The sequence below is a fragment of the Equus caballus genome, chromosome 6 (genome assembly GCF_041296265.1).
Source record: "Equus caballus isolate H_3958 breed thoroughbred chromosome 6, TB-T2T, whole genome shotgun sequence".
Taxonomy (NCBI): Eukaryota; Metazoa; Chordata; class Mammalia; order Perissodactyla; family Equidae; genus Equus; species Equus caballus.
Window position 1 is genome coordinate 15,598,788 of NC_091689.1, and position 14,001 is coordinate 15,612,788.

The 14,001-nt window shown below is 39.4% G+C and overlaps 1 protein-coding gene across 1 annotated transcript; it reads right to left on the reverse strand.

The window, feature by feature from the left end:
* Positions 1–1,055: 1,055 nt before the first annotated feature.
* TM4SF20 (transmembrane 4 L six family member 20) lies at positions 1,056–13,798 on the reverse strand. The gene is made up of 4 exons (XM_001496654.5): positions 13,575–13,798; positions 8,056–8,121; positions 4,259–4,410; positions 1,056–2,563 (listed from the first exon to the last, which is right to left on the reverse strand). Exons 1-4 carry the CDS (start codon positions 13,755–13,757, stop codon positions 2,281–2,283), a joined length of 684 nt encoding a protein of 227 aa, XP_001496704.2. The 5' UTR covers positions 13,758–13,798; the 3' UTR covers positions 1,056–2,280.
* Between the last annotated feature and the right edge of the window lie 203 nt (positions 13,799–14,001).

Here is a 14,001-nt window from a genome sequence, read left to right on the forward strand (position 1 = left end):
CCATTTCCAAGGTGATGAGAAGATTGTGTGCACCCACTGACCCTTGTATTGTTCAGTCAAGTACAGTGAGCTGTCATGTTCATTTTACTTGTGTTTTAATTTTATGGCTATTGCAGTTTGACATTCATTTAATAAGCATTGAGTCTTTGCCAAAAGCCAAGTACTAAACACAGGATTCATTAATTCATTCAACAAAATATGTATAATGGCCCTCCTTAGTATCAGGCACTGTACTTGGTACTGAGTGTACTAGGAGTGAATAAAAGAAACACACCCTGTACCCATGGAGCTTATGGTCTTTTAGGGGAAAGTGAAATTTGAGAAATAAGCACAAATAAAAATGCTGTCACCATTGTGATGAGTACTATAACTGAAGGAATGCTGAAGGAGAGAGTTAAAGGAACCCTGTTTTTCATCCTCAGAAAAAGTGATATTTGTGCTGAAGTCTGAAGGATGAAGAGGACTTAGCCAGAGATGAGACGGGCAGGGGGTGGGGGCTGGGCCAAGGAGAGGCCTTGCTAAGCACCTGAAGCAGGAAAGAGCTGATGAATAAATGGATGAGAAGGACATGGTCCTGTTCTCTGAAATTCTCTTATAGTGCTGGACGTACCACCAAAAGCGTTTAAGTTGCATTGTGACAGGTATTGTGTTAGTGGTTTGGGCCAGTGCTGACTTAGTGTGCTGGAATCATGCACTCTGGGAAGGCTTTCTCAAGTGGGAGATAGTTAAGCCAAATCATAAGGATAAATGAGTATTTATAGGAGCATAGGGAGAAGGTCTTTATATAGCAAATGGGTTCAGAAAAAAATGCCTGTAAGCTCTTGATGTTACTAATTTTGAGGGGTAACTGTAATATGGGTATTGTAAATCATTTCTAGAACATTAAGCTCAGAGAACATAAATAATTGAAATAAAATGCAAGAATGATCACATTCAGAAAATGGTAGATTTTTAGTTTTGTCTGTTTTATAACATTTTAATATGGTAAATTGACCGTTTTGTTACCCTGTCTTTTAAAGATTGGCATATGTAGAAACCAGCTTTTGAAAGATTGATTTTTTTTTTTAGGTATTTATTGTTTTTTAATTATTGCGAAAAATTTAAACATGGGAAAAGAGAAGATATAATGAATTACCTGAATATAACAACATTTTTCCATTGCTTCACTTTTTGGCTGAAGTATTTTAAAAACATGGCATTTTCTCCCAAACATATAAATATGCTTTTCTAAAAAATAAGGATATTTTCCTGTATAACCATAAAACCATTATGAAACATAAAAAGTTAACAATAAATCCTCAATATTGCCTAAACCAACCTATGTACAGGTTCCCCAATTATCCCAGTAAGGTCCATATAATACATTTAGTTGAATCACGTCTCTTTGTTCTCTTAATCTGGAATAGTTCCCTCAACCCATCCCACCTTTTGTTTTTTCTGTACATTTTCTTGTTGAAAATGGGGCTATTGTCTATTTATTGTCCCACCTTTTGAATTTGTCTGGTATGTCCTCTTTCCCTGGATTTCCTATAAGCTGGAAATTGTCTAAAACTTTATTTTATTCAAGTTATATATTTATTCTTTTTTTAAAAGTATAAAGAGGGGCCGGCCCCGTGGCTGAGTGGTTAAGTTTGCACACTCTGCTTCAGTGGCCCAGGGTTTTACCTGTTTGAGTCCTGGGCGCAGACATGACACAGCTCATCAAGCCATGCTGAGGCGGCATCCAACATGCCACAACTAGAAGGACCTACAACTAAAAATACGTGACTATGTACTGGGGGGCTTCGGGAGAAAAGGGAAAAATAAAATCTTAAAAAGAAAAAAAAGAAGTATAAAGAAATACAATACAAAAGTCCCACACTTTCACTTCCAGGATAACTTCTGTTCCTTCTTTTTCTCCCTCCTGTCTCCCTTTTTCTCCCCCCACCCCCCGCCCTTCCTCTTTCCACACAAGACTATAGAGTTAGAAAATTCTGCAGAAAAATACAAAACAAATTGAAAGTTCCTCTCTACTTGTCCCGAAAGTTAACTACTGTTGATTTTTCCTTTCCATATGGAAGCGTTATGCATTTACCAACATGCTTTCTATGTAACAGTTTGATTTTTTTTTTTTTAATCACCTCAGAGGTGACTTTAAAAACAATCTTTTGGACTAAAATGACTCATGCAGCTGTCTCGATAATATTCCACTATTGAACTTCAGACGTCTAAAAGAATGTCTTTTAAATGTAATTCTCAAATGATTCAAACTGCTAATAGTTCTGTTTTATTGCCACTAAATTACACGATTCGACTTCTTCGCTTGGAGACTCCACACAGACAGCCGAGGAAACCGATGACTATCTGACTGAGTCCAAACAGGAGCTCAAGAATCCCCACAAGCAGGAGACCTAAAAATACTGAGAAATGGATAATCCTGTATTTGTTTTCTGTAGAATTCAAGCTGTTTTTCCCCCAGTTGCTGGCCATGATGTCGTTGTTGGTGGGATTAGTGAAACCAGTAGAAGTTACGCAAGATTCATTGAAGAACCACCGCACATTGAAGGATTCTAGATGAATGTCCCTGGAAAATTGAAGGAAATGATAAAAATAAGATACTCAGGAATATCACTGACCATCAAAAGAATGTGGCATTGTGCCCAGAAAAGGACAAGTCTAGTAAAACAGAAAGGACTTTTGAAATATTGTGCCCAGAAGCTATGGCTAAGATCAGGGTTTCTGAGCGTGTGTCCATGTAGTCGATAGCTATAAAACTTTCAGTCGTATGTAGCCCATCATTCAAGCATTTCCATAGTACCTACTCTTAGGTTGAACTATATGAGATTTTCTTTGTCAGAAATGGTTGAATATCAACAGTTTCATGTGGTTCAACTTCTACTTGCTAAAGGTACAAGAGAATAAAGGAGCGGGGACTTTCAAGGAGCTCTTAGTGCCAAACTGAAGTGTTGCATCTGCACTTAAACCAGATGTACAATTTTTACTCACGAAAGAGAGGTATGTCTATTCAAGTGATTTGTGCCCATTGTAGCAAGGTGTCAAAAATGAGAAACTTTTAGCCCTAACATGTCTATCCCGAGATGCTTTTTCTTTGGTTTATGACAGACTAAGACTAAGTGTTCTGAGAGAGTTTGCATTTCTGGATGCCAACAGCTGGCGTTCGACCTGGGAAGACCAGTGTTTCAGCAGGTGGAATGTGAGTATGCGTTTGCAGTTTGCAGCAAGCATAGGATCACTCTTTTGTGACCGTTTACTCTGTCACCCAGCTAGAGTGGGAATCCTTTGCGTGCTGTCATCTCCAGAGCTTAGCCTGGTGCCTGGTGCATGGTGAGTTGTCATCTGCTGAGGACTGAATGTGCATTGCATCTGTGGCTGAAATCTCTAATGTTATACTTAAGATCTATCAGTATAGAGAACTTATCTGGAGTTTGGTTCACAGCTGCAGTATGCACATTTTAAAGCGTTTTCTTTTTTCGTGTAACAAGATAAGGGAAAAGGAGGGAAAAAGGTTTTCATGTAACTACAAAAGCAAATTCTGGTTATTTTCCAAACTGAGCAGCATACTGATAACTAATGAATTGGGTGGTTCTTTTCTTCCACTTTTACAAATTGTGCCTAGATTCAGGCACAGAACCATCTTACAAGACTGAAATGAACCATTTACATGTAACTCCAGTATTATTTGTTACTACCTGACTCAAACTGTTGATTCATTCCCATTCCTACAGTATATTTATAGTATGTCTGCATGAATCCAGGAGCTGCTTTTTTTCTTTTAGGGCTTATAGATTAGGCTCTAGATTTTATTTGTTGGTTTTCATTCAGTTTTTAAAATTATAAAGGTAATATATGCTTGGGGCTTAGAAATTTTAACTAGTTTGGAAGTGTAAAACATCAATGCTCCCTTCACTCCTCCAGGGCATCCGTCATTACCATCTCCAAGGAGGAAAGTTAAGTTTCTGGTGTATATTTCCAGACACTTTTTGTATACATACATATGTGCACCCATAGATTTTTAAAAGACGAGGATAAGCCATCTGAGTCAAGTACTCCTTTTAGACAAGACTGTACCCAAAGCATTCTAATGCAGTGGTTCCTCCATTTCCATGAAATGGTGTCAGTTGGGATTACTGTGCTGAATCCCTAAGAATCTGTTTGACCCAGTAATTTCATCAAAGAAAAACATGGCACTGTGTCAACACACTTCTAATCTAACTAGCTGCAGCTGTGTCAGACAGTCAGTGAAGGGCAGATTACTCACCTTAAGTTTTTAAATGAAAATTCACAACTGGAAGTACTGTTGCCTTGAGAGTTACAGATGAGAGGACCTTCTGCGAGAGCCTGGATAGATACCAACATGCAATACACAGCACCAATGACTGTGATTATATTCAAAAGCGAGGAAAGAAACATCTGAAAAATAAAGTAGGCACATTTGCACATGTTATGACATACTCTTGGTCTGTTTCAAGTTTCAGCAGCATATGCAGTCTTTTCAATCAACCGCTGCCATCCTCTGGTCACCCTATAGTCCTAAATCTTAAGCTCACAGTTTGACTAAGTATGAGTTATAAAAGAAGGCAGAGGACAAAGTCTCTGCCATTTGATTAGACTCACTAAAAGATTGTTAGTCTTGCCACTGTTTCTGAAAATTCTGAACTTTTGTATCTCCAAGCCTTGTCTATCTCAACTGACCACTGAGATTTGCTTCCTCCTCCCTATCCCTTGTACTTCCTACTTCATAGACCCTTGACTAGATCTTAACCACCCACGTTTTGATGTCTGGTCTCTTGACTCCCAAATCTTTAATCTGGATTTGGCCCTGATGTTGTAAGTGGCCAGTAGTCAGCATCCTGCGGTGATCAATCAACAATGTAGTGTTAGAACAGACTTTCTCAACCATGGCACTACTGGCATGTGGGCATGTAGCTGTTGGGGCCTTTCTTGTGTGTTGTAGGATGTTTAGCAGCATCCCTAGGCTTTACCCACTAGATGCCAGTAGCACTCAGACACACTTGCCCAGTTGTAGCAACCAGAAATATTTCCAGACATTGCCAACTGTCCCCTTGGGGGCAAGGGATGCAAGATCACTTTTGGTTGAGAACCACTGTGTTAGAGGGCAAAGATTGTGGGCATCTAAGCATCTTTCCTTTCATGACTCAGAGTCGCAGAAGGCAGGAAAACCATGAAAGTTGGCAACAGGGAATCTTATGGCTGGAATGAAAGTTGATGTATGTGTGTGTTTTCCAGAAAGTAGCTCTGTTGTTTCAGTGAAGTCGTTAGTCAGTGACAGTTATGACTATTTTAAAATCTGCAGAAATAAAGTGAAGGGATAATTTTCTAGAACAATGGGACAACACTGCAGTTCCCAGAGGGTTTGAGTATTGTGCTCTTCAGATCTACCTTTGATGAGTAGGCAGGCTCAGTGGCTGCCTCTACAGTGTGTGTTGAGGGACCTTGGACTTTACAATCCTTTCAATAACCCCAAAAGATAGCTATTGTTACTATTCTCATTTTATGGATGAGAAAACTGCGGTTCACGGAGGTTGACAAACTCATCAGGGTCTCACAGCTGTTAAACACTAGTGCTCAGGGTTTAATCACTACAGTGTACTTCTTCCAGCTGAGAGCGCAGAATCGTGGGTTTGGAGCCTAATTCAGGTCCAGATTCTTCCACACTACTGTGGCCTGTGCAAGTTAGTTAAATTTGCCCATCAAGAAGTGCCGCTCTTTATATGTTGGTCATCTGTTATTTCTGACTTCTCATCACTACGGAGGGACCTGGCTTTGGAAAGTAGTTCCAGGGATCGGCATTTTCCCTTAGAGTGGGGCTTCATTTAAATGACTCAGCAAAACCAAAGTATTCAGAAACAAAATCAAGAACTGGAAAAAGGGAAGGAGCAAGACAGTTAAAATAGGGTACAAGCCTTGGTGACCACCCCCATCCCTCCCAAGATCTGGCCTTTGTCACTTTTGTGCTGCTTTGGTCTTATCTAGGTTTCAAAGACAGGAGGTGTGACTTAAACACCAGTCCTCACATGACTACCGCCAAGTGAGAAAGTGGCTAAGAACTCTTGATTGCATCTAATCAACGTAACTGGCGATTGTAATTAGGGAGTCATCACCACTATTATTATGAGCATGAGCAGTGTTGTCCAGGGCCCCCCAGGCCCTCCCAGAGCCCCTGCAGCTCCTCGGCGTGTAATAATCTGTAATGTTGCTGAAGCAGAAATTCCAAGTCTTTCCAAGGTTAGAATGGGGGAGCAAAACCTTCTGGTGAGTTAAGCCCAAAACCTGCGTGAAACAGTGGCTTCGTTATTCTCAACTCACTGTGTCCTCAAAGAAGAGAGAAAACCTAATCACTGAAAAGGTGACTAATTTGTCTTGAAAGGACACGTGCAGGAAAGAACAGATTCTTAATGGAAATATGATTTGGGAGAAAAATCAGTGTGAGGGTTCTGATATTTTTGAGTTTAGGGATTCAGACATATCCCAGGATGTCTTTCTCAAGAATGTTGTGGGACCGGCCTGGTGGCACAGCAGTTAAGTTTGCACATTCTGCTTCAGCGGCCCAGGGTTTGCCAGTTTGGATCCCAGGTGCAGACATGGCACCGCATGGCAAGCTATGCTGTGGTAGGTGTCCCACATAAAGAGGAAGATGGGCACGAATGTTAGCTCAGGGCCAGTGTTCCTCAGCAAAAAAAAAAAAAGAGGAGGATTGGCAGCAGTTACCTCAGGGCTAATCTTCCTCAAAAAATAAATAAATAAAAATAAAGAGCACATCTTTAAAAAAAAAAAAGAATATTGTGAGTACAGTATAGAGGTAATGTGAAGTCAAACTCCAAATTATTATAGTTTAAAAAGAACAGTGACAGGGAAAACTGAAAACTAGTATCTATTGAATAAGTGCAGTGTATCAGGAACAAAGAAAGACCATAAATACATAGCAGAGTAATTATAATCCTAGATAAATGTCAAATGTCAGAAAAAGGTAATTTTTAAAAATATATTTTCTGTTACGAATATAAGTATGTAGTATGGATATAAATGTGTACCCTTTTAAACAGTGATTCTCACCCTTCGGAGCACGTTAGAGTCACCTATGGTGCTTTTGAAAAATCCTCATGAGAATCTGTGGGGGCCACCAGGCTTTGGTATTTTTAAGATCTTCCCAGGTAGTTCTGATGTTCCCATCAGGCTGGGAACCATCTCTTTAAGGCCTCACACTCAGCCAAGAATGTTTACTGTGCCTGCTTGTTTATCAATCCACCCCTTCCTTAGAGAATTAGGAGGGCCCTCAGTGTTACTTCATAACAATGCTCATGGCAGAAACAGTGTAAAGATGGTGAATTTTGGAGTCTGATGGATTTGGATGAAAGTCTACCTACTAGCTGTGCTACTGGCAGGTTATTTGCTTTCTCTGAGGATCAGTTTCTTGGTCAATAAAACAGAGATCATAATATTTCGCACTTAGGAGCTTTGAGAGAATTAAATAAGATAGCATATTTGAAAGTGTTCTGTGCATAGTGACAGAAAGTTAATAAATATTAATTTACTTTTAACTTAGTTACAATTTTATACATAGTAGGCACATGCTAAATGTTTGGAAAAATAACTGTTGTCTCTTTGTTTAATTAGATAAGGACAATTATCATTCCAATCCCAGCAAATCAATCTTTCATATGCATGGGAGAACAGAGGATACGTTTCTCTAAGTATTTTATACACACCACAAAAGTAATAAGTATTTGAGTATTATGAAATTGATCACAGCTCTGAGTGTGACTTCTAAATCGCCTTTCTTTGAAAAACCTTTAGACTGGTGGAACTGAAGATTGCGGAAGGCTCCCTAGGGTGGCTCCAAAGCTAAATCTTTATGGAAGAAAAAACAGCTTCACACTTTCCATATCATATAATCGTTCCAAACAGCATGTTTCTGAGATGTGTGCCTGCTGCTACCACATACGATGCGGTAGATGCTGCTGCCTCGGCGGCTCTGCTTAGATGTCTGTAACTGCTCGTGAGCTTCTGCTCCCAGCCCGATCGCACCACACTCACCCCAACTTTACTGTTGCAGCATGCTCTTTTTCTTGCTGCCAAGGACATTGATGTTGCTGGGATGACCTGGAAATTACATCAACAGGAAAGAGGAATATTATTACTTCTATCAGATGAAAAAGCAGTCATCTCCACCCTCCATTTCCCACCAGTTGTGGGAAGTCACAGATCAAGAGAACAGAAAGGATATTTGGCAATGTCCTTGATCTTGTGAGCTTTGTGATCCCCGTCTTGACCACAAAGATTAAAGAAGGGAGAGGGATGGTGGATTTCAGGACAGCAGTTTCAAACTCTTCCATCTACATTCTTACTTTACTCTGAATCATCTTTAGAGAGATTTGGATTTTAAATAGATTAGAATGAATTATTTATTATTTTGGAAGGAATGGTTCTGAAAGAATTGGTTACATAATCCAAAATTCCCTTTTTTTTTCAGTTACTATAATCTGAAGCCACTTGTCCAATTTCCCAAAAGTTGTATGAATTAATCTGGCAAGCATCCAGAAAGGAAATTTATGATTTTGTTTGCCTGGCAGTTGGGAACTAGGGATTCTGTCACCACCCTCTCCCACTTCCCTAACTGTCCTCACTCCCAGGGTCACCACCACCTCGCTAGGACCCAAATTCTCCACATTCTCCTTTCTGCTCCTACCTCCATGATACATGATGATCTTACTTTACATTGATATGCAGAAATCTTGTATTTACTGTATTCTATGTCAATGGAAATACATATTGCTGAGTAAAGCTGTAAGAAAGGATGCCACATTCTCAGAGCTTAGGTTTAAATTTTTAGTAATATCTAGTCAGCAGCTATGACTAGAAATTCTTACTGGGAGAAGTTTCATTGAAGAGTGGATTGTGAATTACTTCCTCCCACTTAAGAAATATTAGCTAGAAGGTTTTCTTGCCATCTCAGCACAGCTGCCCTTGAGTAGTTCTCTCTTTCCTTCTGCTCTTGTTTTCTAACATTTTCTTGAGCTCTAACTATGGGCCAGGCGCTGTTATAGTGCACATACATGTTTTAGTTCATGCCAGCCTCATAACACTTCTGTGGGGTAGGTGTTCTTGTTATCCCCATTTTGCTGGGGCAGAAAATTGAGGCACAGAAAGTTAGAGTAACTCACCTAAGAATGTGGAAGAATTGGGATTTAAAGCCAGGCATTTGGGTCCCAGAGTCCAGACTCTTAACCACTCTTCCACAATGGCCAATTTTTATAATTCTCCTCCCTTCCTGTATGGAGTTTCTTCATTGTCATCCTCCCCACAACCACCACTGTTACTCATCTCATTGTCCTCCTTCTAACTGCTCCTTCCCTGCTTCCTTCTTCCAAGACCATGTCTACCTTTGTTCTTTCAGAACAGTTCTAAGATTTACGCCTTACGAGGCAGCTTTCCTGACAGACTTCACCCCACTCTGACTACGTGCTGACTCCATGTCACTTGTGGAGAACACTTTGTATTTTTATCAGGCTTTGCTGACATATTGCCTTGAACACCAATACCCTTATAATTCAGAGGTCGCACATATGTATGGCAGCCCAGCCACTCTGGGGCATAGCTGAGAGCCTGGAATCAGAGGGCAAAGAAATTTTAGCCCCCAAGTAAGTGTCAGCATTTATAGATTAAACTTCTTTTGTGGTGCTTATAAGCTATACTGACTTCAGAGCTTAAGGAACAAATCATGTAGAGCAGGAACTGGCAAACTATGACCTACCCACCTCTTTTCTATAAATAAAGTTTTATTAGAACACAGCCATGCCCATTCACTTACAAATTGTCTGTGGCTGCTTGCACAAACCAACGGTGGATTTGAATAGTTGTGACAGAGACTGTCTGGTTTGCAATGCCTGAAATATTCATTGTGTCACCCTTTACAGAAAAAAATTGCCAACCCCTGATTTAGAAAATTAAGGACTCTATTAAAAGAAAGTTGGAGCAACATTAAATTATAACTTAAATGGATTGATCATTCCATTTCCTTATTGATGTAAATTAAACTCTGCTAACTAATTTGAGGACTAATTTATTTCAGAGATGCTGAATATTTACCTTCATAGATCCCTTCCCTTGCAAAGGGGTTTTATAAAGTAACAGTAACTTTAGTATATGAATCCCCACCCAGCTGACTTCATGGCATGTAAACACATCTTTGTGGCCATTATGAGTAACAATAACTCACTGTGTTTCAGCCATTTTGCCCATTCAGAAGTCTGGAAATTAGAGGGGCTGTTTATATTAAAATGTGAAAGTCTGTGGGTGTGACTGAATTATAAATCTTCCAGATAAGCTGTCAAAAATGAGTCATTATGAGAATACTCTTTCGCTTCAATTCTTAAGCATATTTGAATGAGTGAGTTTTTGTGAAATTAAGTCTTGATAGTCATTTGTTTTTATAAAGAAAAGAAGTAGTAGTGTTCATTTTTCCTTACGGAAACCCATCCTTTATTCAGTCTTAGAAATAAGGTATATGATTTTACAAATGAAGTATATACAGAGGAGCTTTAAGCCGTTAAAACCCTGATAGAATTTAAACTTTTGGGCGTCCTCTAAGTACTTGAACATGAGAGAAACACACAAAGCCATAGCTCATCGTGAATATGAAAACTACATTTTGCAAATGCTTGTTACACAAAATACCTTCTAATTTGTTTAACATTCAGCAATTTGTTCTCTGTTCAGACTATAATAACTGATGAATTACCATTATGTAGTAAGTGAACTCAATGAGTAAGCATGGTTAAGATCAGGCTTACAATTAATCTCATGTAAAATAAAATGGCCTTAATATTTTTAAGAGCAAACGTTTCAAGTCTCTTTTTTAGTACTTGGAAAGGGAACGTGTATTGATTTATCCATTTAGCAGATAACAGTTGAGGATAATTAATTACGTAAGACTTTTAGTCATGGTTTCCAAAGACAAAAAGCTTCCCCTCTGTTTTGGGTAAGTCATAAAACCATAAAATGAATTATTTTCTGAAGTGAATTCCATAGTTTTTACTATCAGCTACTTCCTGCAAAATCTCCTGTTTTGGAAGCAATACTAATTTAAAATGCTACAGCAATTTTGGACAGATTTCAAGAACTATGACAAAAGTGCTTATCACAGGCAGTGATTTCTTCTTTTTTATTAATATTTCTATGTATTTACAAGTGCATTGAGAGTTCAGTCTTTTGAATTAGTCAGTATTTTGACAGATGTTATAAAGGACATGATTCCCTTTGAAAAAGATCTTCTTCCACATTCTCTGCATAGCCAAGGACCATGAAAATACACCTGTGTTCTGAGCCCTTCCATCACGTACCTGTTTGCTTGTGAGCCTAGAGTGGAGTCTGGGGCCCAATGCATGAACTGCCTATTGAATTTTTCAAAGAGTTGTTTGCTTCTTTGATGACATTCTACAATACTGAGTAACAGAGATGGCCTGGTGTGATACCCTTTGTTAATATTTATTGAGAGTGATAAAAAGTAAATTTAGTCATGGGACAAGGAAGTCCAGATCCTCTGAAACTTTCACAGATTTATGTAAGCTTTCTGTGTTTCAGCTTCCTGGTCACTAAAGTTTATGGATTCAGTTACGGATTATATCTTTCCTCTCTATCAGCCTGAGACAGATGTTGAGGATTATGGTGCTAATATTGGTGGAAAACAGAGCTTTGCAATCAGATAAATCTTGAATTGACTTTCACATCTACTGTGTGACTTTGTTAACATTCCTAACGTTCTGTTTGCTGGTCTGTTAAAATGATAATAACCTGCTCAGCCAGATTATTATAGAGGTTAAATGAGATAACAGTGTAAAGTATGAAGCCAGTTAGCACTTCGCACGGTGTCTCTCTGTGTCTTTCTCTGTCTTCCCCTCTCTCCTTCCCCTGCCTCACAAAAGAACAACACATGGAATGTATTGGGCCATCATCACCTCAGCCTCCTTTCATGCTAGCAAGACATTTTTTGTTTAATTGTGATGGAGTTTGTAGTAGAGCCAATTTGTGGCTAAAGCCACAGGAGTTATTCTAAGAGGATTGTTTTAGCATAGGAACTTTTAGAAGCTCCATGGAAATTGCCATTATTGGTTAGAATCCGACAGCTGCTCCTGCCTTCTGGTCTAAGCAGATGCAAAGGAAGCTTAAGCTATTCAAGTAGAGAGAAGCCTCTAGAAGGGCAGAAAACAGACACAAGCATTTGCAGTGGCATCACTCTGTTGAGCTCTGTGGTTTCTCTCAGCCTGAGGGAACTTTCATGGTGATTTGAAGAAATAGCCTAAAGCCTTCCAAAAGCATTTTCCTCTAAGTGGCTCTTTCTACCTAACGCAGGGTGAAGAGATTGCTCATGATGTCAAAGGAAAAGAAACCATCGACTTTTGGGGAATGCTTCCTAGAATGACTTTTTGATGCCAGAGTGGCCTCAAGTCCAGTGTACCAGCCAAAGGACAAATTTTTATCTAAAGTTTAATATATAATGACTCAAGAGTGTTTTCCTATAAGTCTGGGATAGGACCAGCAGCAGTAACTCATTGAAACACACATCCAAACAAAAACTCATTTCTCAGCATTAACCAGACCCCCTTAGGTAGCACCCAAGAGGTAAACAAAGAAAAACAAGCCTCTTGAATGCTGAGTGTTCCAAGTTCAATATCTACATCCCCAGTTTATGAATATGAAAACAAAATCACAGAATAAATGATTTGCTCACAGTAACATATTGGAGACAGAACTGGAGCTGAGCTATTGTGCCAAGTCTGAAAACATTATTTATTCCTCTAGACAAGTGGTCTTCCCCAGGCCTACTCCATCAGAATCCCCAGGAGAAGGTCTGTAAATCTACATCTATTACACGTGCCTCAGGTGATTCATGATCAGGTACCTTGGGGAGTTCTGTACTCAGTGCTCTATGGCAGACTTCAACAAAGGTAGACCGATTAATAATGATCAAACTTAACATTAAATAAGCACCGTGATGTTCTGGGCTGTATGTAAGATCTAAGTCTGAAAGTCCCTGAAGTCAGAGAGCCAGGGTTTAAGTCCCAAATCTCTTAGGCCAACGTTCTTCGGTGCAGGCAGTGCCATATTTGTCCCTCACAATTATCATCCAGGATATTCATCGTGCATGGGAATATTTCTTCCCATTCCTGCGGAGCACTTCCTGCTCCTACTCTATGCCCTGTAAATACTTAGAGACTGATAGTGGTGAAGGAAAGTTGAGGGAATGAAGTTAGAAGGTCCCTAATGCTAACTATAAAGCTTGGAAGAGCAGCCCTAATATGAAGAAATGTGATCCATAATAACCCAACCAACTCTTATCAATTTATTTATTTACTTTTTTGCCCAGCTCCCTAGTCTGTACCACATAGTTTATTTAAATTGTCACTCTTCACTGATAACCATTATAGTCCACATACCACTGCTCCTCACTTATCTTAGCCGAGACATAGCTCACTGCAAGGCTGAAATGTGGTCTTCAGGAGTTTGGTAAAACAGGCAGGCCTTTCTCTAAATCAAGTCAAATAAATATTACTCACCATCACACCTGCTCCAATAATTCCTGGGAACCACCACTCAAAGCAAGAGATGGGGTTTTGAAAAACTTGGTCTGCATCAACTAAGCTGACAATTAGCGGTATGGCGTTGAGAATTACCCCCAACACAAGTAGAACCAGCAGGCTGAATCCATTGCAGGATGTCCATCCTTCACAGCAGGTCATGGCCACCTCCTGATTCAGTCAGTAAACCTGTCAAAGTGGCTTTTTGTGTGGCACTGTCTTGCCTTTTATCCTCAGCCTTCTAGTTAAAGTTTAGCACTTAATGAAAAATGAATTGCTGAAAGAAGATCAGAGTCCAATAGGGCAGGGCATTATTATGACTATTATGGGAAGGGAGGATAATTTTACATTACGATAGGGTGGGGGAAGGAAGGTGGAAAAAATCTATAGCTTCTATTAGATAAAT

Bases quoted from the DNA above. Each gene is read 5' to 3' on its own strand.
- TM4SF20 (XM_001496654.5), bottom strand. From the start codon at position 13,757: ATGACCTGCTGTGAAGGATGGACATCCTGCAATGGATTCAGCCTGCTG. The intron at 8,122-13,574 runs GTGAGTAATATT...TGTAATTTCCAG, and splicing joins TTATTGGAGCAGGTGTGATG to GTCATCCCAGCAACATCAAT. The intron at 2,564-4,258 runs GTGAGTAATCTG...TCAATTTTCCAG, and splicing joins TTTTCATTTAAAAACTTAAG to GGACATTCATCTAGAATCCT.